The sequence below is a fragment of the Scyliorhinus canicula genome, chromosome 20 (genome assembly GCF_902713615.1).
Source record: "Scyliorhinus canicula chromosome 20, sScyCan1.1, whole genome shotgun sequence".
Classification (NCBI taxonomy): domain Eukaryota; kingdom Metazoa; phylum Chordata; class Chondrichthyes; order Carcharhiniformes; family Scyliorhinidae; genus Scyliorhinus; species Scyliorhinus canicula.
Window position 1 is genome coordinate 58038570 of NC_052165.1, and position 26123 is coordinate 58064692.

The 26123-nt window shown below is 44.8% G+C and overlaps 1 protein-coding gene across 1 annotated transcript in view; it reads left to right on the forward strand.

Moving 5' to 3' along the window:
• Positions 1–26123, forward strand: part of pparab (peroxisome proliferator-activated receptor alpha b) — a 107862-nt gene that overhangs the window by 32602 nt on the left and 49137 nt on the right. Inside the window, 1 exon segment of the mRNA XM_038779964.1 lies at positions 6305–6542. Coding sequence (XP_038635892.1) covers positions 6305–6542 — 238 coding nt within the window.

The following is a 26123-nucleotide window of genomic DNA, read 5'->3' on the forward strand; positions in this document are numbered from 1 at the left end:
AGTTAGCAAACGTTGGACTGTGGGAAAGGGGATCCGCGTCCACGTGCAACCACACAGATGCCACAATAGCTAAAAACATAGCAATCGGAGTGCTCTTCATCTTCTCTCTCACTTCTCTTCTGGGATCTTGCTGTGCTGTTGCTTCGGTTCCTTCCCTGAACGTCTGAAAGCTAAGGGGATCAAGCATATTATCTGTTAGTGTTCAGCTTAATATCTTGACTTTAAGTATGTCTGTCCTCTTGTTCCAATTTTCCCTTTATGATGGTCACCTCCATGTGACTCCCTAATTTTTTTTTTCAAAAAGCGGATTTAGGACCAGACATATACTTATCTATTAAACCAGTGCGAGCCGTCTCGCAGAGTGTTGCAATTTACCATCCCAAAATGTTCCTGGATGTAAATAGCATATGGAGTGGCGGCCGAAGGGCTACCTTAAACAAAATGAAACCAAGATTTAGAAAAGAAAGGTCGAATGAGTTGCGTATGGGCCGCGACGGGTAAGAGTTGAATGGGATCCCCGGGTAGGGCGTGCTGTGCTGTACCAGAGGTTAGCTGACCAAAGGGGTGGTCCTCAGACAGGGCGGGTCCTCAATGCCGTTTCTCCACTGCCTGAGCGACCTGAAATGAACGGACAAGAATGTAGTCATCGTTGAATTTGCAGCCTCTATTCCCAGAATAGAGGGGCTTATTTTTAAAAAAGGGGAGGAGCCAAGATGCTCCTCGTGAAACGTTTTGCTGGGCTCCAGACGTTTCAGCTGAGTCAAGTTCTCAGAAATATCTGCGGATAAACTAACGTGCATGTGAGGTGGTCACAAGCTTTTCAGCTGAAAAGTAAGTGGCCAATCTCCAGATCAAACATTTAACATACAAACAAACAAACATCCGTGCAGGTTCCATCAGAAAGGACAGCGCTTCTCTCAAGTGGTTCCTCTTCTTACATCATCTGGACACCTCACTTCTCATCATTCTCTGCGAACAGGGTCGCAAAGGGGTTGCCGTGTCGGGAGTCAGACATCAAGTCATCCTCTTCTCCCGGATCCCATACCCTTGTATGGATCAGGCATGCAATTTTCGCATTGTGTGACCGGGGGTCACTCTCATCGTTGTGGACAAGTCTCCAAGAATTGTCCCTGTGCCAAATCGTGGGGTCTAAAATTGAAGGAGCATTGTCGGGGTCGTCAGTGTTGGGTGGTGGGTTTGGGTGTGGGTCTGGATTTTTAATGTAGGTGATCTCCATGGGGTCACTGGAGTCGGGGTCGAAGTCGCTGAAGTGGGGGCTGTAGGGTGGAGTGCTGTGGCTGTCCTCAGTCTCACAGTCACTGTCTCTGCTGTGGCAGCTTGTGGGCGTTCCGGGGCGTGGTCTGGAGTCAGTGGGTGGAGTCGAGTTCGAGTCCAATGAGGAACTGGTCTGTGAGGGGGAGGGTGGAAATGTTCTGCTGTGTGGGGCAGATTAACTAACACAACGGGGTGTCTCGTAAAAGCCGACGCACTGGCAAAAGCAGGTTCCAGGCGAGGTCACTTTTGGAAACCCCCAGCTAGCGCACGTGTCCATTTTAACCTGTATGCTTTGCGTTCCTCCATTTTGTATTCGGGGAATGGCCAACTCCGGTGGCTACAGATGTGAAAACACATAATTCCAAACACCAAGTTAGTGCTTCTCATTCAAAGTTAGAGTAATTGGACTGCATTGCATTAAGGATTTTGAAGCGAATGCAATAGTTTTGCCTTTCTGTAATATTGATGCAAGCACCCCAACCTTCTTGTCACTTGCTACTTGAATTCACCACCTTGCTCTTAGGCTCTCATCTCAAATCTTGGTCTGCTGCAATGTTCCAGTGAAGCTCAATGCAAATTGGAGGAACAGCACCTCCTCTTCCGATTAGGCACTTTACAGCTGCCTGGACTTAACATTGAGTTCAACAAATTCAGACCTCTGTCCTCCATTTTGATCATTTTAAAAAAGATTTCCCCAACTCCCCCTCCCCCACAGGATCACTCTGTAGTTTGTTCTTGGGTTTCAGAAAGCGCTCGCTCTTGTCCTGCGATAAACACGTTTTGCTATCTGACCTTTATGCCTCTATCAGAACCGTCCTTAGTTTTTAACAATATTTTTAACACACTTTTTATCTTGCGGCCATGACATCTTTGTCAAATCTGTCCTGAGCTCCCACCTATCCCTGACCTTTTTTGCTCTATCCACTCCACCCCTCTCCAAACAGTATAAAATCTATCACATTTCTACTTCTCTTGTACTCTGAAGAAGCATCATATGGACTTGAAAATTAAATTTGTGGATGTGATTCAGCGGTCCTGTCACCCCTGAATTTTAATATAATATGTATTAAATAATCTTTATTAGTGTCATAAGTAGGCTTACATTAACACTACAATGAAGTTACTGTGGAAATCCCCTCGTCACCACACTCCGGTCCCTGTTCGGGTACACTTGGACAATTCAAAATGTCCAAATCACCTAAAATGCACGTCTTTCAGGACTTTTGGGAGGAAACCGGAGCACCCGGAGGAAGCCCACGCAGACAAGTTGAGAACGTGCAGACTCCACACAGACAGTGACCCAAGCTGGGAATTGAACCCAGGTCCCTGGTGCTGTGAAGCAACAGTGCTAGCTTCTGTGCTGCCAAGGGTGTCGGAACGAGGCCTTTGAATCACCTTGTCCAAATATCTGTTTATTTGACTTGATGTCACATTTTTTGAAAATGCTCTTGTGATGTTATACTCTATTAAATACACTTGTCTAAATGCAAATTGTTGCAATTCCCGAAATACCCATTCTAACTGTCAACTTAAGAACAAATTACATTTGTATAGAACGTTTCATAATTTCAAGGCATTGCTACAGGAATTCCTCGAAGCAAAGTCCTAGGCCCAACCATCTTCAGTTTCATTCATCAATGGTCTTCCTTCCATCATAAGGTCAGGAGTGGGGATGTTCACTGATAGTTAGTGTTCAGCTCCATTCGCAACTCAAAATGAAGCAATCTGAGCCTGGGCAGCATTCGGGCTTGGGCTGATAAGTAGTAAATAACATTTATTCCATGCATCTGTCAAACAATGTCGAGAAAGAACCTAGCCATCACCCTGTGACATTCAGCAGCATTACCATCACTGAATTCCTCACCATTGTAGGGAGCGCTGTTGACCTGAAAATAAAGTGGACTTCCACATAAATGTGGTGATCACAAGACCAAGTCAGATGTTGGCAATTCTCAGGGAGTATCTGCCTGAATGAGTACAGCTCCAACAACACTCAAGACACCACCCAGGATCATGTATCATCTTGATTGGCACACCAATCCATCACCTTAAAATTCACTCCTGTGGTGCCAATTTGTGGTATCTATAAGGTGGCACATTCGGCAGTGCAGAATTTGCTCCGTATTGCATTGGAGAGTCAGCCTGATTTTTGTCCTCCCAGGTCTCTGTTGTGGGACTTGAACCCACAGCCTTCTAGCTCGGACAAGAGGGCTACCAACTGAACCACTGTTAACATTCAAGGAAATGGAGTGGCAGGAATTGCTGGACTTGGGTGATTCATTGCCACCTCCAGCAAGTCCAGATGATACCCCTAAATTTACAGGCACCACTTCTGCTATAATGGCAGTCAGCATCAACTCATCTGTTGACTCAATCAGCTGAGTAGGCTAGCTTGGTGACATGGAAGTTGAATTATACTGAAAGATATACTTTGTCCCTGTCCGTCCTCGGTGCAATCCTCCTGCATGTTCATCCGGCCGAATGGTGCAGTTCCCAGATCATGGTAGCCTTGTGTTATGATCTCAATAGAGAACAGTAATTCTTTTTTAGAAATCAGAAAACCTACACAAAAATCAAGGAACATGAATACTAATAACTTGCACCCTATCTTAAATAGTTATGTTATGATATTAAATGTACAGTGAACACAGTTGTTTGGACTCTAAACTGAGCTTCTGATAAAAATTGACTATTCTTGTCTGATATGAGGTTTAAATGAGAACTCATTAAGAATAATTGACTATAATCATATTAACCATGAGAGTAAGGGAGCCGAATAGCTGGGAACATTTTGCAAGTTGTTTGAGACTTGCTTAAGATTGTAAGAACAGTGACATCAACTAGCTAAAAGGCCCCATTGTTATACAATAAAGAACTGGTAGTTCCGTCTCTATAGTAACAGCCAGTCTAGGACTGATAATTTCTGAACAAAAACTGTGTTTTTCTAATTACATTGGCAAGCAATGGTATGGGAAAGTGGAACCAAGATATTCAAATCCATATATTTCTTGAAAATTGATCGACAGTTTGGCCGAATTGAGTGAATTCTAAATTAGTTAAAGCCAATCGGAGGTGAAAAGAAGGGGAGACCTTAAGATAACCTCTATAAGAATAACTTACCCGGGATGGAAAAACTCATTCCGCAATCAATCTATCTTTTTCTAAAGCCTATTTCCTTGCTGCTTTTGCTAAATCACCACCTTTCCTTTGTTTAAGTCACTTAGTCATTTTATGCTGTGTATTTGAAGAAATTACCACGATCTGTATTTTAAAACTCAACCACTGTATTCGCTAAAAACATTCAATCTGACAAGCTTGCTAAAGGGCTAGTCGGAATTGAAAATAAAGTTACCAGTGGGCACTACAGCTGACTAATAAAGTTCCAGTTAACTTTGCCAAAAAGCACAGACTTAACCTTTGTTATTTGGGAACTGAGAAGGGATAACGGATATCCAGGGTTCCGAACAGACACCGAGATCCATCAGCTTCTTAACTCGAATTTCTTCCTACACTCATTTGAATTGCACCGAAAACAAAACTCTGTCAGACATGTATTAAATATTGGAAGATTAACCAATTGGAAGATTAATCATTTAGTCTGAGTGCTGTTTGAAAGATTAGTATGAAGGTGGAAATTTTTGGGCCTTCGAAGTTCCTCCAATTGTACCATGATTGTAGATTTAACACCGGTATCACAAGCATCTTAACCGCGGGTTTCACAGATCTCTTCTGGTTCTAATGCTCTTTAACCCTACATTATTGTAATGGGAACTCTCTCTTTCTGTTCAGCTCAGCTAATCCTAGAAATCCAACTGGATATTTGTTGAGTCTTTCAAATATCAAGGGTTTTAAAATCCTTTTAGCCAACACATAGAATTTCGACTGAATCCTGCATCCAGCTTGTTCTAAATCTAAAAATAATACCCAGGAACCTACTCGCCCCTATAAATAATTTTTGGTTGAGCTTTTTTTTTTAATGTTGTTTAACTCCCAGGTAGCTTGACTAATAAGCATCAACTTGTAGACTGGAGTGCAAGGTCTTGATGCTTCTGAGAGCATGCAACTGCTCTTAAAGTTGCTACTTGAAGGTGCCATACAGTCCATAGTAGACTGTATTTCTTTTAAGTGATCAAACCCCATTGCACAGATATGGGTTGTGTTTTTGCTTATTTTACTGTGAATTCTTTTGTAACATATTATCAAAGTCTCAATAAATTGATGGTGCTTAGAATGCAACCAACTTTTATAGGCAGTCCCAAAATTTAATATTTGAGGTTGGTACTGTTGATAGATTCCAGAACTTTTTTTCTTGTTAAGAAAATCTATCCCAATCCACCCTACAGCACTTGTGAATTATAAATTCTATTCTGTCATTTAAATAAAATCTTACAACACACTGGTCTAAGTCTTTTCTGTATATTCAAATTTTTGTGTTCAAGAAAATGAAGAGTAAGCGTAGCATTATTTTCTATTGCCTGAAACCTCTCCCCTAAGCAGTAATTCTTTCTAATGTACAATTCCATAGGTGATGGAAAACACTTATCTTTTGTCAGCAGTAGTTTCTAGGCAGTGGGATTTCTTGCCAATGCTTCTTCTTTGCCACTTTACGTTAGACAAAAAACACTGGTCTCACTGCTGCAACAACAAAGACCAATTAAGATAAAAAAACAAATTTTCTTTAAAAAGGATGCTACTATGTTATCAATTAATTTTCCACATGTAGCCTCTGTAATAAAGTGGCAATAAAGTTCAACACAGTAATTGTTTTCACTGAAAATATACTTTTTATTTGGATAACCTATCTCTCAAAATCTATCCCCGTGCCAGTTCATCATCCTGTTTTGAGCATGTTCTTCTTTCCAAACACTGTGCGACATGGAATCTTCGGTATTGGGAGAAATCTGGATATTGCATCATTTTATTGTTGACCGACATTTCCTATTCTTTATACATTATTTTAATTTCTCATTTTGATGGAAAACAAATTTTCAGTAAAAATTTATATAGGTGAACTGGCTTCTTTTTATAGGCTAATGACTTGTTCTACCAGACAGTGCTCACTGGAATGGTAGACACACAGATCCACTCTAATCCATTATCGCCGCTGGAAAATGACTCTGGGACTCCCTTGGCTGGAGAATTCGTACAGGAAATGGAGAATGTACAAGACGCTTCACAATCTGTCGGGGACAACAGTTCAGAGACTTTTAGCGTTGATGAGAACCTGACTTCAGGAAATGGTCCTGGATCAAATGAAACTATACCAGGTAGGGTAATTTACTTTGAATAGGCGATCGTTTTTCCAAATGTGTCAGTGAGTGGGCAATTCTTTCATTTCAACAGGATTCCACTGAATGATCATTTATTGCATTAGGCTTAACTGTCATGCTATGACAAATCAAACATTCTACTCCCAGAGAGAAAAAGCCATTTATTGGCAGCCATCTACTCCAATTAATTGATTTGCTATTAGTCAAATTAGATGCCACCTGAGTTGTTTTTCAGACTCCTATTAATCTATAGAGGGTCATAGTAACTCATTGAAGAGTTGGATTCATAGGTCATAGCTCCATAAACCAACTGGGAGCATAATTTATACACAGCCGCTACCAATGTAAAGATTTTACACTAACTAGAATTATGGACTAGAACAGCACAAAACGTGGTCATTCAGTTGGAGGACTGCTTATCACAACCCGAGTCCTTGATGCATTTTGTTTGATGATGCTGTTACCCGTGTTATGTTAAAATTGTTGCTTGCATTTCAATGATTCATGCATTTAGTCTAGACTTTAATGAAATTGACAGGAACAATATGGTGGCATAGTGGTTAGCACTGCTGCCTCACGGCGCTGAGGACCCAGCCCCGATCCCGGCCCTAGGTCACTGTCCATGTGGAGTTTACAATTCTCCCCATGTCTAATTGTGTCTCACAGATGTTCCCTGTTCATCTAAAATGCCACATTTTCCTTTGAATTTGTTTTCAACTTTGAGCATAAAAACAGGGAATATATCGAGTTTTCTAAAAATCCATTGCTCTCGTGACTTCTGTACACGTTGCTGCAGTTATTTAAAAAATAAGTCGACACGCTGAATGAAGAAGCACACAAATGTTGCTGAGATTCCCCGAGTTTATTTTAGTAATTAAATATATAGTTTAAAATGAGTGCTTACTCTTTACATCCTTTGCTTTCGAACAGCAAACTTTCCTATTTTTCTTTGCTTCCACCAATCTATCTTTAGAGTTGGAAATAGCAATACAGTAGTTATTTTATTAAAATCCTCTTTATAGACCATTTTCGTGCTCACGTGAAAATTGAGTCTGTTAACTTGGTAGCATCACAATGGTGACCTGAGGGTTACATTTATTTATTTTAGTCCATAATGAAATATTCAAAGCCTGTCCCGTGTTTACGTGGGTCTCAACCCCACAACCAAAATATGTGCAGGGTAGGTGGATTGGCCATGCTAAATTGCCTCTTTTGGAAAAAATAAATTAAATTCAAAAGAGGGATTTTAAACTGGTGAGAGGCGAGAGTTCAGTGGAGAAGAAAAGGTTCATTTTAAACTGCACACAGAGGTCCGAGTTAATTGCAAACAGGGCAGAAATTTAGAGTTCATTGTGAACAGCACAGAGAGAGAGGCAGGCAAGAGCTCATTTTGAAAGCAGAGTGGCAGGCGAGAGTTAATTTTGACCAGCGCAGAGAGGGGCAGGCGAGAGTTAATTTTGAACAGCTAATGGGAAGGGGCACTGACTGTGGACTGACTGCATTCGGAGAAAAGTGTGACATCAGATGGAAACCTTAAATGGTTGAACATTTGTTTGTTTAGCTAAACAATTACTAATAGATTAAATGAGTTTTGAAAGGATTTTTTTGTTTATTGATTTGTTTATGGGACATGGGCATTGCTGGCTGGGCCAGTATTTATTGCCCATCCCTAATTGCCTTTGAGGGGGCAGTTAAAAGTCAGTCACATTGCTATGGGTCTGGAGTCACATGTAGGCCAGACCAGGTAAGGATAGCAGATTTCCTTCCCTAAAGGGCATCAGTGAACCAGATGGGTTTTTACGACAAGCGGCAATGGATTCATGGTCATTATTAGACTTTTAATTCCAGATTTATATTGAAATCAAATTTCACCATCTGCAGTGGCGGTATAATGGTGCACTAAGGCAGACTTTCACCTGTTTCCTTAGCTAATAATTCCTGGAGCTGGTTGCTAGTCTGAGGGGCTTGAGGGCACCACTCCACATCAAGCGTGGCTGTCCCGGAGTCTCTATTGGAAGTAGTAGGGCTTATTAATTCTAACTGAACTAAGAAAAAAGTAGTACATTAATTAACACAAATTTGGCAGGACAGATTATGTTTTGCAAGTGCAGAATGTGAGAGCTCCTGGGCACCAGTGTTATCCAAGGCATACACACCTGTAGTAAGTCTCTGCAGCCTCAGGAGCTTCGGCTCCGAGTCATTAAACTGGAGACTGAGATGCAGAGCTGAAGCATTAGGGAGGGGTGAAGTTATCTGGACAATTTATTCCGGAAGGCAGTCACACCCCTTAGGCTTGGAAGAAATTTAGAGTTGGCCAATGGTCAGGGATAGGGTGCATGTTAGGCAGGTATGGGGAACGGGTATACAGTAATGGAGGAGCCTTAGCCCCTGACATTAGCCAACAGGTACAAAGTGCTTGGTACCTGTTGTGGATGAGGACGTGGGCTGCAAGGCAGATGAGCAAACCGACCATTGCACGATAGTGAAGGATGCCATTTAAATGGGGGGAGGAACGAGGACTGTGGTAGTGATAGGAGACAATATTGTCAGGGGATAGATATTGTTTCCTGCAGTTGTGATAGGGAGCTCCATAAGCAGTGTTGGCTCCTCGTACCAGGATTAATCACATCTCTTCATGGCTGTAGAAGAACTTTGAGTGGGAGGGGAGCATCTCGTTGTCAGGGCCCACATGGAAACCAACTACGTAGGTAGAACCAAGAATGATCTAAGAAAATTTGAGGAGTTAGGGTCCAAATTAAAATGCAGAACACCAAAGGTAATCATCTCTGGATTGTTTCCTGAGCCACATGCCATTTGGCATTAGGTCAAAAATATTAGAATATTAAATGCACGACACAAATGTGCGACTCAGAGTGTCACAGGAAGAAGGGGTTTAAATTTATGGGGTACAGGAAAGAGTGAGCTATTTCATTGGAATGAGTTCCACTTGAACTGGGCGAAGAGTTATGTCTTGACCATTTGTACAACTAGGATTGTGTACAGAGCTTTAAACTAACAGAGGGGTTGGGGTGGAAAGGGTTTGGTAATGGTAGATCTAGAAATCCATAGAGAAAGGTCAAGGCATTGGAATAGTATAGTGATGTGGGTAAAATTTAACAGCAATTGTACAAGAGACAGTAATATCTTTTCAGTGAATAGAAGTAAAAAAAATGAAAATAAAAGTTCTTTATCTGAATGCTGGAAGCATCTGCAATCAGGTAGATGAACTAATTGCACAAGCGGAAGTAAATGATTTTGATCTATTAGCTGTCGATATGGTTACAAAGTAATCAGGGTTACGAATTGAATGTTCCAGAGTACACTATATTACTGAAGGACAGATGGAATGCCAAAGGTGGAGGGGGAGGGGGCAAGAGCTCTAATAGTACAGGAGGACCTAAGGATGTTAGTAGAAAGGATCTGGCTCCAAGACTGGGACATTCAAATTGGCAAGAGTGTTTAGAAGGTGAGTTTGTAGAATGTTTTGTGACTGTTCCTTGGAACAATATGTGTAGAACTGAGTAGGGATGAAACTATTTTAGATCTAGAATTTTGTCAAAGCAGGGTTAATTTGTATTGTCATGGTAAAAGATCCTCTGGAAAATGGGTGACCAGAGATCCATTCAATTCCACGCTAAGTTTGAAAGTGCCATCCCAATCACAAACCAGAATCTTAAATATCAACATAGGTATGAGGGGGAACTGGTTAAGATTTATTTGGGTCAATATTCTAAATGATTTGGAGGTAAATGAACAGTGGGAGACATTTAAAGAAACTAATCAAAAGTTCAACTAAAATTGAAAAACAAGAATGCTGCCAAAAATCCTCTTCCATGCTTCACTTAGGAAGTTAAGGATTAGATTAAAAGAAGGGGCTGACAATGTTGCAAAAAGCAGTAGCCGGCCTGAGGATTAGGAGTGTTTTAGCGATCAACAAAGGGCCACCAAAATGTTGATTAAAAATGAGACCAAACTAGCAAGAAATATAAAAACTATTAGTAAGAGCTTTTATAGGTATAGGAAAAGAAATAGAGTAGTTGAAATAAATGTTAGTCCATTTGAAGCAGAGGCAGAAGAAGTTATCGTAGAGAATGTGGAAGCGGCAAAGGCATTGAACAAATATTCTGTCTGTCTTCACAGTGGAAGACACCAGTTTCATACCAGAGGTAGGCAGGTACTCGAGGGCTAAAGCGTGAGGAAATTTAAATCAGCAGAGAAAAGGTATGGAGAAAAGTAAGGGACTAAAATTCAACATATCCCTGAGACCTGATGCCTTACCCTTGGGTTCTAAAAGAGATAGCTGCAGAAGTGGATGTGCCAGCTGTGAATTTCTAAAGTGCCTTCAATTCTGGAACAGTCCCATTCAGATTAGAAGTTGGCAAATGTTAGACTGCTTTTTAAGAAAGAAGGGAGAGAGAAAGCAATGTGCTGCAGGCCAGTTAGCCTAACATCTGTTGCTGGGAAAATGCTTGAATCTATCATTAAGGAAGCCTTAAACCTGTGGTTTCCTCCCACAGTCCAAAGATGTGTAGGTTAGATGGAGTTACGGGGATAGGGCAGCGGAGTGGGCCTAGGTAGGGTGCTCTTTCAGGGTATTGGTGCAGACTTGATGGGATGAATGGCCTCTTTCTGCACTGTAGGGATTCTCTGGGTGCAGGGTTGGCTAATAAATAGAAAGCAGCGTGGCATGAACAGGGATTTTTCAGGTTGGAAGGCAGTGAATAGTGGAATGCTGCAAATATCAGCGCCGGGGTACCAGCTATTTGCAATCTATGTTAATTACTTGGATGAAAAGACCGAGTAATATATCTAGCTGCTGATAAGCTACATGGAAAGCAAGGTGTGGGAAGACGCAGGCTGCAAAGAAATATGGATAGGTTAATTGGGTGGGCAATAAAATGACAGGTGGCGTATAATGGGAAGTGTGAACTTTTTAACTTGGTTGTAAAAATAGGAAAACAGAATATTTAAAGGCATGAAACGTGTGTGGTCACACATGGAATGTCAAAAGATAGCATGCAGGTGCAGCAAGCAAATAGGAATGCAGATGGCAAGTTGGCCTTTATTGCAAGGAAATTGGAGTACAAAAATAAGTCTTGCGACAGTTGTACAGGGTTTTGGTGAAATCACGTAGAGTGCTGGGTGCAATTTTGGCCTCCGCATTTAAGAAATAATGCTTTAATTGGAGCAAATATTTACTAACTTGAGGGGACAGCCCCTGAGAGGAGAGGGTTGTCCTCTGGTGATAAAATGAGTAAATTGGGTTTATATTCTCTGGACTTTAGAAGAATGAGAGAGAGGTGATCTCATTGAAACCTACAGAATTCAGAAGAGGCTTGATAAAATGAATGCTGAGAGATTGTTTCAACTGAGTCTAAAACATGGGTGCAGTCTCAGGATAAGTGGCTGATCATTTAGGTCTGAGATGAGGAGAAATTACTTCACTCAATGTTGTAAATCTTTGGAATTCTCAACCCAAAGGATTATGGATGCTCCATTGTTGAATACATTTAAAACTGGTATAGGTGGATGTTTCGTCTTTTTATTCATGATTAGGCTTTGTATGTTGCTGGTCAGGTCAGAATTTATTGCCTATCTTGAATTGCCCTTGAAGATGGTGGTGGGCTGCTGTTTTGAACCACTGCAGTCCATGTGGTGTAGGTATACCTACAATCATGTTGTTAGAAGGGAGGTCCAGGATTTTAACCTGCCACAATGAAGGAAGTGCAATATAGTTCCAAGTCGAGGTCTTTTTCAAGCAGGTGAACGAGATCATCTCTGGCTTTGTATGGGCGAATAAAACCCCGCGGATGAGGAGAATGTTGTTGGAGCGTAGTCGGGGGGGGGAGGGTGGGTTGGCGCTGCTGAACTTCTGCAACTACTACTGGGCGGCTAACATCGCTATAATTCGGAAGTGGGTAATGGGGGAGGGGTCAGAATGGAGGCGGAGTCTTGTAAAGGCACCAGTCTGGGGGCACTGGTAACGGCACCTCTGCTGTTCTCGCCGGCCCGGTACTCCACAAGTTCGGTGGTATTGGTGGCTCTGAGGATCTAGGGGGCAATGGAGGAGGCGGGGGAAGGTGTGTCGGTCTGGACCCCAATTTGCAACAGCCACAGGTTTGCAGTCTGGACGGTGGGTTCCAGAGCTGGCAGAGGGTAAGAATTAGAAGGATAGGGGATCTATTTATAGACGGGAGCTTTCCCAGCTTGAAGGCGCTGGAGGATAAATTTAAACTGCCGCCAGGTAATGGCGTTACATATTTGTAAGTGCGAGACTTCCTGAGAAAACAGGTACCGGCCTTTCCGCTGCTGCTGCCACAGGGGATACAGGATAGAGTAGTGTCCGGTACCTGGGTGGGGGAGGGGAAAGTGTCAGGTATCCACCAGGAGCTGTTGGAGGCGGAGGAAACCCCGGTGGCGGAGCTTAAGGGCAAGTGGGAGGACTAACTAGGTGGCGAGCTAGAGGCAGGTCGATGGGAGGACGCCCTAAGCACGGTCAGTTCCTCCTCTTCATGTGCCAGGCATAGCCTCATACAATTTAAGGTGGTCCACCGGGCACATATGACGGTGGCGAGGATGAGCAAGTTTTTCGGGGTAGAAGATAGATGTGTGAGGTGTGCGGAAACCCCAGCAAACCATGCCCATATGTTCTGGGCATGCCTGAAGCTCAAGAGGGTTTTGGCAGGGGTTTGCAAAGGCAATGTCCACGGTGCTAGGAACCCCGGTGGCGCCGAGACCAGAGGTAGTGATCTTTGGAGTATCAGAAGATCCGGGAGTTCAGGGAGTGAAAGAGGCCGATGTCCTAGTCTTTGCCTCTCTGGTAGCCCGGAGATGGATCCTTTTAATGTGGAGGGACTCGAAGCCCCCGAGTGTCGAGACCTGGGTTAGTGACATGACTGGGTTTCTCAGGCTTGAGAAAATAAAGTTTGCCTTAAGAGGGTCAATGTTGGGGTTCTCTCGGAGGTGACAGCTGTTCGTCGATTTTCTCGGGGAAAGTTAAAATGTCAGCAGAAGCAATATTCCAAAGGGTGGATAGGTGTTAGATGGTTGTGGTGTGTGAAGATTGGGTCGGGTGGGGAAATGGTTATTTTACCATGTCATTGTTATTGTTTGTGTTATTGTTATAAAAATATGCAAATACTTTAATAAAAATATATAGTTCCAAGTCAGGATGCTGTGTGGTTTGGAGTATTTGCAAGTAGTGGTGTCCCCAGACATCTGCTGCCCTATCCCTTCTAGATGTTGGAGGTTGCGGATTTGGAGGATGCTGTCAAAGGAATTAACGGATATGGAAAGCGTACAGAATAATGTATTTGAAGTCCAAGATCAGCCATGATATTGAATTGTTTGCCTTTTGGTCTATTTATGCTCCTGTTTCTTGTGTCCTTGAGAAAATTAATTCCTTCTAAGGTAGCTGAATTTGACTACAAAAAATATCAGGACGGATCAGATCTTATTTTGTTCTTAAAAGGAGTATAAAAGTGATGGAATCAAGGACAACATTTTTCATGGGGAATTTTGACCTGAACACCAGAATGGTACTTTACTCTTGCACACAATGGGTGCGATCCTCTGGTCGCACTGCGTTGGAAAAGGATCTCGGCGCAGCATGGCTGGTGAAAGCCGGGCGACCCCGCTCCCGGTGTCCACCTGGCTCGCAACGCCTCGTGAGATTCAACGCAATATTGCAAGGGGAATCCCGCCCACAATGAGTGGGATCACGTTTTGGCAAATCTGCATGTTAGAGCGAGACAGTAAGCTTTAATCTAATGTGCAAATTTCCACGGTACCTTAGGCTTTGGGATTCAATCCCTTTGCCTTGGACCTCAGGCATAAATGGGGACCAGACTGAACGGCACTCGTGGGGGTCTCCAAGAGGATCGGAGGCTCCCAGATGCATGCCCTTTGTAAGTGTAGTGCTATGGCACTGCTGATGCCACCTGGGTACTCTGGCAGTGCCTGCCTGGTACCCTGGTAGTGCCAGCCTGACACTGCCAAGGTGCCCAGGTGGCACTGCCAAGCTGGCATTTTTATGCACACTTATGATTGGGCCGGGGTTGCCCACCGTGGATGATGGACGTGGGGGGGGGGGGGGGGGGGGGGGGGGGGTTCTGGGGGCCCACCTATGCCATATTTGGGCTGGGGATAGTCAGCGACTCTTTTCAGGGCCTCGGAGATCGGGATGCCATTTAAAAATGGCATCCCGATCTCTCGCTACAACGGGGATTGTGATGTGAAGCCTAACTTTAAACTTGCTGGTTACTGGCTGCACAGTCAGCAGAGGCTTCGGGTGCATGAGTGACTAGCACTTAGCACATAGTATTTAACGGGGCAAAACAATATCTGAAAAGAGCTGCGATGGTTTTTGTTGAAATTCCGAGTAACTCCATTAAGCCAAAGCCTGTGCTCTATATGCTGTTCCCAGGAATGCACATAGACCAGTATCAACTAATGGAGGGTCACCAACTTGGTGAAAGATACTCTTTGATTGAAACTTGTTGGTCTTCCAGTGCAAATAGTTGTCCACTCCAAATGTTTAAGACTGACACATTCCCAGGTCCAGAACTTTTATGTGCTGAGAAACTCACGAAAGCTTGGGACTGCTGCTGCAAAGGCTAATTGGGGAAAGGTCACCATCTTAAGGCCTTGCGGCCATTGTGCACTTGAGGGGCTGGTAACTTATAGAACCCCTTGGGCTGTGAGCTTGTCATTGAATATATCTAGTAAATGCAATTGTATTGAGGCATCTAAGAGTACCACATGCTTTATGGAGAAAAGTTAAATTTTATTGCACTCTCTGTAATGTCCAATTTGAAATGATTTTGAATGAACTTTTAGATATTTTATGAACAAAGTATATTTTTTTATAAAAAATAATTAAAGGCAGGCATCTTCTCTTAAAGGGAAGGTACAGTTTGGCTGCAGGCACTGGATGAAAAAATGTTTGAGAAGGAATAATGAAAAATGAAATGAATAAGACTACCAATTGAGTACCGGCCATCAAGCGAGTTCTCTGATGCCTTAGTCCAAGAAATGAAAAGGAGAAGAGGAGTCCTTTTTTCTCAAGGGAGCAAGAGGCCCATCAGGCATATTCTGCAAAAAGAATGGGAGCATTCAGCCATGGCGTTTAGTTCAAGAGTTTGACATTAGTACTGTACCTGGCTGTAATGCTGCAAAAAGCTTAATGACCTCATAGGCAGTTCAAGTCAGTGAATACATCTTCAGACTTCCTATCCTACCCACTGCATCACACTCTATCTCACTGGTCAGTTGGATTTGTGCCTAGCATTCAGGTGCTTACCCTTCCACACTTAACAATGCTGAAAATCTCACACCTACATCTTGCAACCACCACCTATTTTCAGGTTTGAGAGGCATATCACCAAATGCATTGCAAGATGCACATGCACACAGACATGCGCACAAGCAGTAACAGTCTTCCTTTTCTCTTGTAGGGCAAGGCTGCATATAACCAAGTAAGCAGCAGAGAACTGTGGGGCAGGTCCAGGAGGGGGGTGGGAGAGGCATGTCTGCCTGCATCTCCTGAGACCCTTGGAGGAGGTAGTGCTACAAATGATTGTGCTGGCAGTCACTGTGCACTGCCAAGGACACCCTACGGAGAACAGTATGTTCCTTCTTGTATCCCGTTTCGCCCTCATTCTGCTATCTGGCAAAAAGTGCAAAGTCCATTTGATATGACCTCATGCTTAGTGCATGCCAGCTCAGTGAAAAGTGCAGTTGTAGATGACGTCTGCTGCAGAGGGCTCCAATGAGGATTTTGGGGTGGCATACAGGAGAAAGCTGATGTGTGCATTGTTGCCACTTGGCACTGGAGTAATGTTGCCAATTAATAATGATGCTCTTTAGAGTCGCCAGGTATCAAATCATACAACCACAAGGCTTTACCGGATATCGCTCAAAGGACCACACAACCAGTTAGTCACCAAGTTCAAAGATGGTTTATTTACACACAAGGATTACCTCGACATGCAATACAAACACTTTAAATTAAACTACACCTAACAACTACAATAACCTATACTTAACCAGGGCGACCGACTCTATGCAGATTGACAAGTCCTTTGTCCGGATCTTGCGTGGCTAGGTGGAAGAAGTGGCTCTGTTTCTGCTGTGCTCATCCGCCTGGTAGCGATCGTTGGTATTGAACTTGTCTATCTGGTCGTTATGCTGCACTTGGGTTGGCATAGGCCGGATCCAAGAGAGGCTGGCACAGGCCGGGTCCAAAAGAGTCAGAAATCATGGCTGCATTGTCTTTTAACTGGCTTAAGTTTTCCCCACTCCTTTTGTGGGCAGTTTCTGGGTCACTGTCAATCAATTGGGGCAGCACGGTGGCGCAATGGTAGCATTGCAGTCTCAAGGCGCCGAGGTCCCAGGTTCGATCCTGGCTCTGGGTCACTGTCCGTGTGAAGTTTACACATTCTCCCCGTGTTTGCATGGGTTTCGCCCCCACAACCCAAAGATGTGCAAGGTAGGTGGATTGCCCCTTAATTGGAAAAATGAATTGGGTACTCTTTTTAAAAAAAAAAAATTAAAAAAAATTTTAATAAAAAGGTAGGGTGCTCTTTCCAAGGGCCGGTGCAGACTTGATGAGCCGAATGGCCTCCTTCAGCACTGTAAATTCGGTGCTGCCTAGTCTGGAAGATGATGCGATGGATCTGATGGTCCCATTGTTATTTTAATTGCCTTGAATGGCCCATTTGCAGGTTTGAATTCCTGCATACTCCTGGGCTGCAGTTTGCAAAGATGCAAGCTGCAGCTTGTCTGTGTCCCAAACCTGGCCGTAATTCCCATCATTCTTTGCAGGTGGCCATCTCAGGTGGTTGCAGCATTTAGAGACAATGTCAGAGTATCAAGCCCATCCTTTCCTACATATAACTTAATGCCAACTCCATGTTAATACTTCTGGTTCCACTTGTGATTCAATATATGATCCCCGTCTCCACTTCCACTGCAGCACAACAAGAAGCCACTTAAAAGTTTTAAGCAGGACATGAGATCAATGCAAGCCCTGCTTGGTGCCTTGCAGATGCTGACTTCTGCCATCATGATGAAGGGGCATGCATGTTCTCAACAGATTACCGATCTTTTTGAAAGGGTACTTTGACATTTTGCTGACTGTTCCTGGTTTTTAAGTTTGAATGATGTGTTATGTGCTATATCTCATCAATATCCCACAGCCCCTCAAAGCAAGAGATGCAAAATGAAAAAAATGAAAATCGCTTATTGTCATGGGTAGGCTTCAAATGAAGTTACTGTGAAAGGCCCCTAGTCGCCACATTCAGGCGCCTGTCCGGGGAGGCTGGTACGGGAATCGAACCGTGCTGCTGGCCTGCTTGGTCTGCTTTAAAAGCCAGCGATTTAGCTGAGTGAGCTAAACCAGCCACTGGTAAACAATAATGAGCAATGTTTTTTGATAATTAAGAGAGACACTGAAACATCTCCTCTTTGAATGGTGCCATGAGATCTTTAATGTCTGAACAAGGAGATGGGAACTCTGCTGAATGTCGGTGTTGTTGACAAAACAGCAGTTCTTCATAACTGCATTACTTCATTACTGCGTGGGTTTCCTCCGGGTGCTCCGGTTTCCTCCCACAGTCCAAAGATGTGCGGGTTAGGTGGATTGGCCATGCTAAATTGCCCGTAGTGTCCTAATAGTAAGATTAAGGGGGGGAGTTGTTGGGTTACGGGTATAGGGTGGATACATGGGTTTGAGTGGGGTGATCATTGCTCGGCACAACATCGAGGGCCGAAGGGCCTGTTCTGTGCTGTACTGTTCTATGTTCATTACTGCATTGGAAGATCATCCTGAATATTATGTGCCATAAACCTGGTATGCATTCAAACCCAAACCAGTGTACAGGCAACTAAGGCGAGCCAACAGTTAAACTGATGAGAGAAACCTTTTGATTTGCAGTATTTTAAAACTTAATGATTGGCCAGAAAAGTGCGACATCAATATAAACTAAGTTTGTAAGTAGCAAGCAAAAAAATCATTGGAATCATTACCTGGATGAATGATAAAGGCAACAACAGCTTCATACCCTTGTTTGCAGTAAGTCGAGAACGATAACCTCTAGATAGGGCATACAGAAAGATGCCAATTGTTTTAAAGATACCTTCCAAAGGAGGACTTCCAGTGGCGGCTATGAGGGAGTAAGTCGAGCATTTGGTGGCTCCCGCTCTGGCCGGACTTTTGGACCTTTCTCCCTGACTTTTTTGCGTTTTTGAGCGCTGACCACCAAGGGAGCGAAAAGGGAGAAATAGGAAGACAAGCAAGGGCTGGGTGGAGTTGTGGTAGAAGACAATATGGCTGATGTCCGGACCCCTGCTGTGACGGCCCAACCATCAACGGAGGAGTTGATGCAGATCATTCAAGAGGGCTTCGCTAGGCAGAAACGGGACTGTCTTGATCCGATAAAGGAATCGATCGATCAGCTGGAGCGCAGGCTGAATGCCCAGGATTGGACAATTCAGAAGCTGGAGAAAGCGCTGGCGGACCAGGAGGAGCACTAAATGGTGGTGGAGCTGGAGGCGGGGATGCTGAAAGATCAGCAAAAAGGTAGAGGACCAGGAGAATAGAGCCCGCCGGCAGAACTTAAGAATTGTCGGTCTCCCTGAGGGGGCTGATGCTGGCACGTTTGTGGCGAGTATGTTTCAGAAGCTTCTGGGGGAGGGGGCTTTTCCCCGACAGTTGGAGGTGGACAGGGCGTACAGAGCGCTGTCGAGGAAGCCACAGCTGGGGGACCCCCTCCAAGGGCGATGGTGGTCCGGTTCCACAGGTTCCTGGATAAGGATTGTGTTCTCCAATGGGCCAAGCGTACATGGAGCTGCAAATGGGACAATAGCAGCATTTCGCGTGTTTACCAGGATTTACGTGTGGAGGTGGCCAGAAGGAGGCCAGGCTTTAACCAAGTTAAGGCGAGCATGTCAAGAAGCGGGTGAAATTTGGACCGTTATACCCGGTGCGTCTTTGGGTTACGCACGAGGACCAGCACCATTATTTTGAGTCGCCCAAAGACGCGATGGACTTTGCCAAGAGGAATGGGCTGATGCTGAACTGAGAACTTTTTGTTTTATGTTGCAACTTTTTGAATGATGTTTATATGTTTTTATTGTCTTTTCTCTTCTGTATTTGAGTTTGGTTGAAGAAGAGGGAAGTAAAAGTTATTTGGTTTCTGTGGGTTTATAGTGTTCTAGTAGGGGTGGCTGGTGGGGCTTTTTACTTTGCATTACTTTGATTTACACTATTGTGGGGGTTTTCGGTCTGTTTTCTTTTTTTTTTTGCGTTGTCTCTTATGTTAATTGGGCGTTTGTTTGGGGTTGATCTGATGAGGGAAATGGTTGTGATGGGCGGGCGGGGGGGGAAGGGGAGTGAGGGAACAATAGGTGGGAGACTTCTTGGCGCCGGAGGCGAGGGCCACCTGGCTAGCTGGGTGAGCTAGTCTCCGGAAGCAAAGTGGAGGGTGTGCATATGATTAGTCTATGGCAGGGGTTAGGCTACAAAGTGTTGTTGCTGGGGGGGGGGACGAGAGTTACTCTGCTAACGAGGGAGGGAGCTGCCAGTAGGCGGGCTGATAGAGGTGAATGGGCTGGTGGCAGGTCCAGGAAAGGAGATGGCTGATCGGCCGGTGGTGGTTGTGGGGTGGGGGGGGGGGGGGGGGGCGCATTACCGCCCAACTGGGCTGATCACCTGGAATGTTAGAGGATTGAACGGGCATGTCAAGAGGGCACATGTGTTTGCGCATCTGAGGGCTCTGAAGGCAGACATGATGATGTCGCAGGAGACACACCTGAAAGTGGCAGATCAAGTCAAGCTTAAGGAAGGGTTGGGTCAGTCAGGTCTTTCATTCGGGGCTGGACACCAAGACTAGAGGGGTTGCGATTTTGATCAACAAGCGGGTGCAATTTCAGGTGGGCAGTATAGTCTCGAAAAGGGGGGGCCGTTATGTCATGATTAGCGGTAAGCTGGAGGGGTGGAAGGTAGTTTTGGTTGATGTGTACACGCCAAATTGGGATGACGTGGAATTTATAAAGAGGTTGCTGGGGAAGATACCTGACCTGGACTCGTACAAGTTGGTTATGGGAGGAGATTTTAATACAGTCATCAATCCCGGCCTGGGCCGGTTGTGTTCAAAAACGGGTAGGATCCCAGCATGGCAAAGGAACTGATAGGGTTCATGGAGCAGATGGGATGTGGGCGGGTCGACCCATGGAGGTTTAGGCAGCTGACGGGGAAGGAGTTTTCTTTTTATTCGCATGTGCATAAGGTTCATTTTGAGCAGGTATTTGCTGGCTGGGGTGATGGACAATGGGTATTCGGCCATCACTATTTCGGATCATACCCACACTGGGGGGAACTGCAGGTTAGTGAGGAGAACTTCCAGCGTCCGCAGTGGAGGTTAGAGGTGGGATTGTTGGCGGACGAGCCGGTGTGCGAGAGGTTGAGGAAGTGCATGCAGAATTACCTGCAGGCTAATGACACGGGGGAAGTCTCAGCAGCGTGGTCTGGGAGGCGCTGAAGGCAGTGGTGAGGGGGGCTGATTTTGATCTGGGGTCTTAGTGGCAGGACAGATAGGGCAGAAACGGATTGACTGGTAAAGGAGATCTGGCAGATAGACAGGAGGTATGCGGTGACCCCGGGGGTGGAACTCTTAAGGAACGTCGGAGGCTGCAGGCGGAGTTCGGGGTGTTGAATTCACAGGTAAGGCAGTGGAGCAGCTTAGTAGGCGAGGGGTGCGTTTTACGAACATGGGGAGAAAGTCAGCAGAATGCTTGCACAGCGGCTTAGGAAGAGGGAGGCGGTCAGGGAAATAGAGAGGGTGGTCGATGGGGATGGGAACTTGGTAGGGGAGTCGGCAGGGCTAAACAGGGTGTTCAGGGACTTTTACAGTATGCTCTATTGCTCGGAACCCCCACGAAGCCGGAGGGGCTGAGACGCTTTTTGGATGGAGTGACCTTCCCAAGAGTGGGTAGGGAGCTGGTAGATGGCCTGGGGGCCCCGTTTAGGGCTGTAGAAATAGTTGAGGGCTTGAAGGCAATGCATGTCAGGTAAAGCTCCAGGGCCGGACGGGTACCCGGAGGAGTTCTATAAAAAGTTCTCTGGGATTATAGGGCCGTTGCTGGTCAAGGTTTTCCGTGAAGCACGGGACAGAGGGGTGCTGCCCCCGGTGATGTCACAGGCTACTATCTCATTGATATTGAAGCGGGCCAAGAACCCGGAGCTATGCGGGTCATATAGACCGATCTCCCTGCTTAATGTGGATGCCAAGTTGCTCTCCAGGATTGAAGATTGTGTGCCGGATGTTATTATGAAGGACCAAACCGGGTTTGTCAAGGGCAGGCAGTTGGTGGCCAATATAAGAAGGCTGCTCAATGTGATCATGGTGCCCCCGAGATTAGGGAGGTTGAGGTAGTTGTGGCAATGGATGCGGAAAAGGCGTTTGACCGGTTGGAGTGGGACTATTTATGGGAGGTGCTGGGACGAATTGGGTTCGGAAAGGGCTTTATCGACTGGGTCAGGCCGTTGTATCAGGCCCCGGAGGCTAGTGTAAGGACGAATAGGACGACCTTGGACTATTTTAGCCTGTACCGGGGGACAAGACAGGGGTGCCCCCTCTCCCCACTGCTGTTCGTGTTAGCTATAGAGCCGCTGGCAATTGCTCTGAGAGATTCAAGGGGCTGGAGGAGAGGGGGGGGGGGGGGGCATAAAGTCTCGCTGCGAGCGGACGACCTGCTCTTATACATATTGGATCCAGGGGCAGGGGTGGGCGAAATTATGGCAATTTTGGGGGAATTTGGCCTGTTTTCGGGGTATATACTGAATCTGGCAAAGAGTGAGATGTTCGTAGTTCGGGCGAGGGGCCAGGAGGGTCGGCTGAGGGAGCTGAGGTTAGAAGGGGACAGTTTCAGGTACTTAGGGATACAAGCGGCGCGCTACTGGGGCCGGTTACACAAATTGAACTTGTCCCTGTTGGTCAATCAGATGAGGGGCAGGTTTCGGAGATGGGATGCGCTCCCGCTGTCGTTAGCTGGGAGAGTGCAGACGGTCAAAATGACAGTCCTACCGAGATTTCTGTTCGTATTTCAGTGTCTCCCAATTTTCATTCCGCGATCCTTTTTTAAGAAGGTCAATAAAATCATCCTGGGCTTTGTGTGGGCGGGTAAGTCCCCGCGAGTGAAGAAGGTGATGCTTGAGCGGGGGGGGGGGGGGGGGGGGGGGGGGGGGGGTGCGCTGCCGAATTTGAACAATTATTACTGGGTGGCTAACATAGCCATGATAAGGAAGTTGGTGGCGGGGGCGGTTTGGGAGCGGATGGAGGCTGCTTCGTGTAGGGGCACCAGTCTGGGAGCGTTGGTACGGCACCTCTGCCGTTCCCGCCGGCGTGGTATTCCATCAGCCCTGTAGTGATGGTGTCCCTGAGAATCTGGGGTCAGTGGAGGAGGTACGCTGGAGCAGTGGGAGCATCGGTCTGGTCCCCAATATGTGACGATCACTGGTTTGCCCCGGGGAGCTTGGATGGGAGGTTCCGAGTATGGCGAAGGGTGGGAATTGGGAAGATGGGGGACTTGTTTTTAGCGGGGAGCTTCGCTAGCTGGAGGGCGTTGGAGGAGAAGTTTGGGTTGGCAAGTGGGAACGAATTTAGATATTTACAGGTGCGGGACTTTCTGCGTAGGCAGGTTTCATCCTTCCCACTCCTGCCACTGAGGGGGATCCAGGATAGGGTAGTGTCTAGAGGATGGGTGGGGGAGGGGAGCATCTCTGGCATCTACAAAGAACTCATGGGGGTGGAGGAGACGCAGACCGAGGAGCTGAAGCATAAGTGGAATGAGAAGCTTGGTGGTGAGATGAAGGATGGCTTATGGGCGGACGCGTTGAGCAGAGTCGACGCGACCGCAACATGGACCAGGCTCAACTTGATCCAATTCAAAGTGGTCCACTGGGCCCACATGACAGTGGCCCGGATCAATAGATTTTTTGGGGTAGAGGAAAGGTATGCAAAATGTGCAGAAGGGCCAACGAACCATGTTTATATGTAGGGGATATTGGCAGGTGTTTGTGGACGTCATGTCCAGAGTATTGAAAACAAGGGTGGCAATGAATCCAGAGGTGGCGATTTTTGGGGTTGCGAAGGACCTGGGAGTCCAGGAGGAGAAAGAGGCTGACGTTTTGGCCTTTGCTTCCCTGGTAGCCTGGAGACGGATACTGCTAGCTTGGAGCGACTCAAAGCCCCCGAAGTCGGAGACCTGGCTAACTGACATGGTGAATTAATCGCAGCGGGGGGGAAGAGTCGGTGATTGCACTATATATATTGCTCTTTGTACATTGTTTTTATATTGCCGTTGTTTGTCATGGCAAAAAAACCTCATTAAAATTGTTTATCAAAAAAAAAAGATACCTTCCAAAGAGATTGAATGTTCGCACAGCAAAGGAGTTACTGATTTGATCAGTATCATTGATATGCTGTATCTTACTTTCTTGGCTAGCTTCCAAAAACAATATGTGGAAGTCATACTTTATGACTAATATTTGATAACTGATACCAGGTGGATCTGTTTGTGTACAAGTCCTTTTGATTTCAAGAATAATGAACTTATTCTGATTTTTCTTTGCTAGATTCTATAATGGCAATTTCTCAGAACAGAAAATATGCTTTATCATGAAGAATTATACAATACATGTCTTCAAATTCAGTCTCTAGTTTCCTGTGAATATGTTCTAAATTTGATGCTGGAACTCTTGTCAAGAAGTTGTGATAAAATGAAAATTAAGGAATTAACTGGAATTGGTTAAGAAGTTGGACTGAGGTCTTTGATATGGGATTAGCATAGCAACACTAATCCGATATTTGCCTCAGAAGTAAGTAACAACAGGGCATGGAACTTGGAGTTAAAGTGCAGATGGTAAAGGTTCAAAGGAGAAGATAAGGGTGAATTTCGCACTTGTAATCTAAAAGGGTGCACTCCTGTAATATATTTCATTGAGAGGGATCTCTAAAGACAAGTAATTCAGATAAGAACAGATCAAAAGCAAAATCAATACGTCAGTGGGCAAAGTTCATCCTACATATGGAGCTGAGCGGAGTTAGTCCAAGGTCATAGCTACACCGAGGTAGCTGTGTTCACTCCAAACAAACCAGTGACTGGGAAGTCCTGTTTGAACTTCGAATTGTTTCTGTTTCAGATCCGAAGCAATCCAAAAAGAGATATAGGTGCTTAATGTGGCAAATATTACTGGATTTTGCTTAATTTAAAATAATTTAAAAACCTATGGGATGTTGTTCGGGGAGATATGGCTCTGAGTTTAGGAAAATAGAGAGGATTGGAACTGGATCAATTTAACAATATAATGTGTAGTTGTTATTATAGTTAAGTGTATGTTTTTTAGTTACATTTCTTGTGTGTTTTGCCGTTTAATAAACATTTATTTTGTTTAATTATTACAAGAAGACTGGAACTTTCCTCACTTGTTTTAACATCTTTCCTCACCAAAAATTATACCAAAAAGCATTAGGACCCAGCATGTTTTCCTTCTGGAATTGTAATTCCTAGACTTTAACATCAGCTGGGTTCCTAACAAAACTGTGGGCTCTTGGCGAGATATTAAAGGCATAATTCCTTGACTATGTTGGAATTAGTGATTTTTTAAATAATGAGCAGGTGTATGTTAGGTGGATTGGCAATGCTAAATTGGCCCTAGGTGGAGTTACGGGAATAATTTGGGCTTTGGGCCTAGGTAGGGTCTGTCAGAGGGTCGGTGTAGACTCAATGGGCAGAATAGCCTCCTTCCGCACTGTAGGATTCTATGATTCTATGAGTTTTTGTACCAAGTGTGGTAGTGTGATATTTAAAGTAAGGTTTTGGCAATTGCTAATACCTGTTTGGGAGTAAAGGATATAACCTTGCAGAGTTTGGAAAGTTAAAATGATTATATTGACAGATATGTTGCAATTGGGATTACCTGCAAATGTAAGAAAGATGACATAATTGGAAGTATAGCTAAGCATTTGAAGTTGCAAGGAATATGTGAGAGACTGAGTTCTCCAAAGGGTAAGGCAATTAATTAAATTGTCTAAGATATAGTTGCAAATGCAGAGACTTGATTTGGAAGCAGAGGAAAAGAAAGGAGAGAATGTTTCAAAGAGAAATCAAAATGAAAAAACTTGAAAGGGAGAAAAAGGAAAAAGAGAGACCATTTCAAAGAGAAGAAGCAGAGAGGGAGGAAAGAGAAAGAAGACCGGAAAGGGAGTTGGAGACTTCCAGCGTAAAAAGCTGCTAGGTAAAAAAGACATCAGCGGATGGTGGAGAAGTACCTATTCCAAACAAGAACTTAGTGGGGGGGATGTTTATATTCATACAGGCTCTTGGACGTGGAGACATTTTTCAATTTGTTTTAAAATATTAGCTAAACAAATGAAAAGGCCACAAGGGATTTGGACATTAGAACATAGAACATAGAACAGTACAGCACAGAACAGGCCCTTCGGCCCTCGATGTTGTGCCGAGCAATGATCACCCTACTCAAACCCACGTATCCATCCTATACCCGTAACCCCCCCT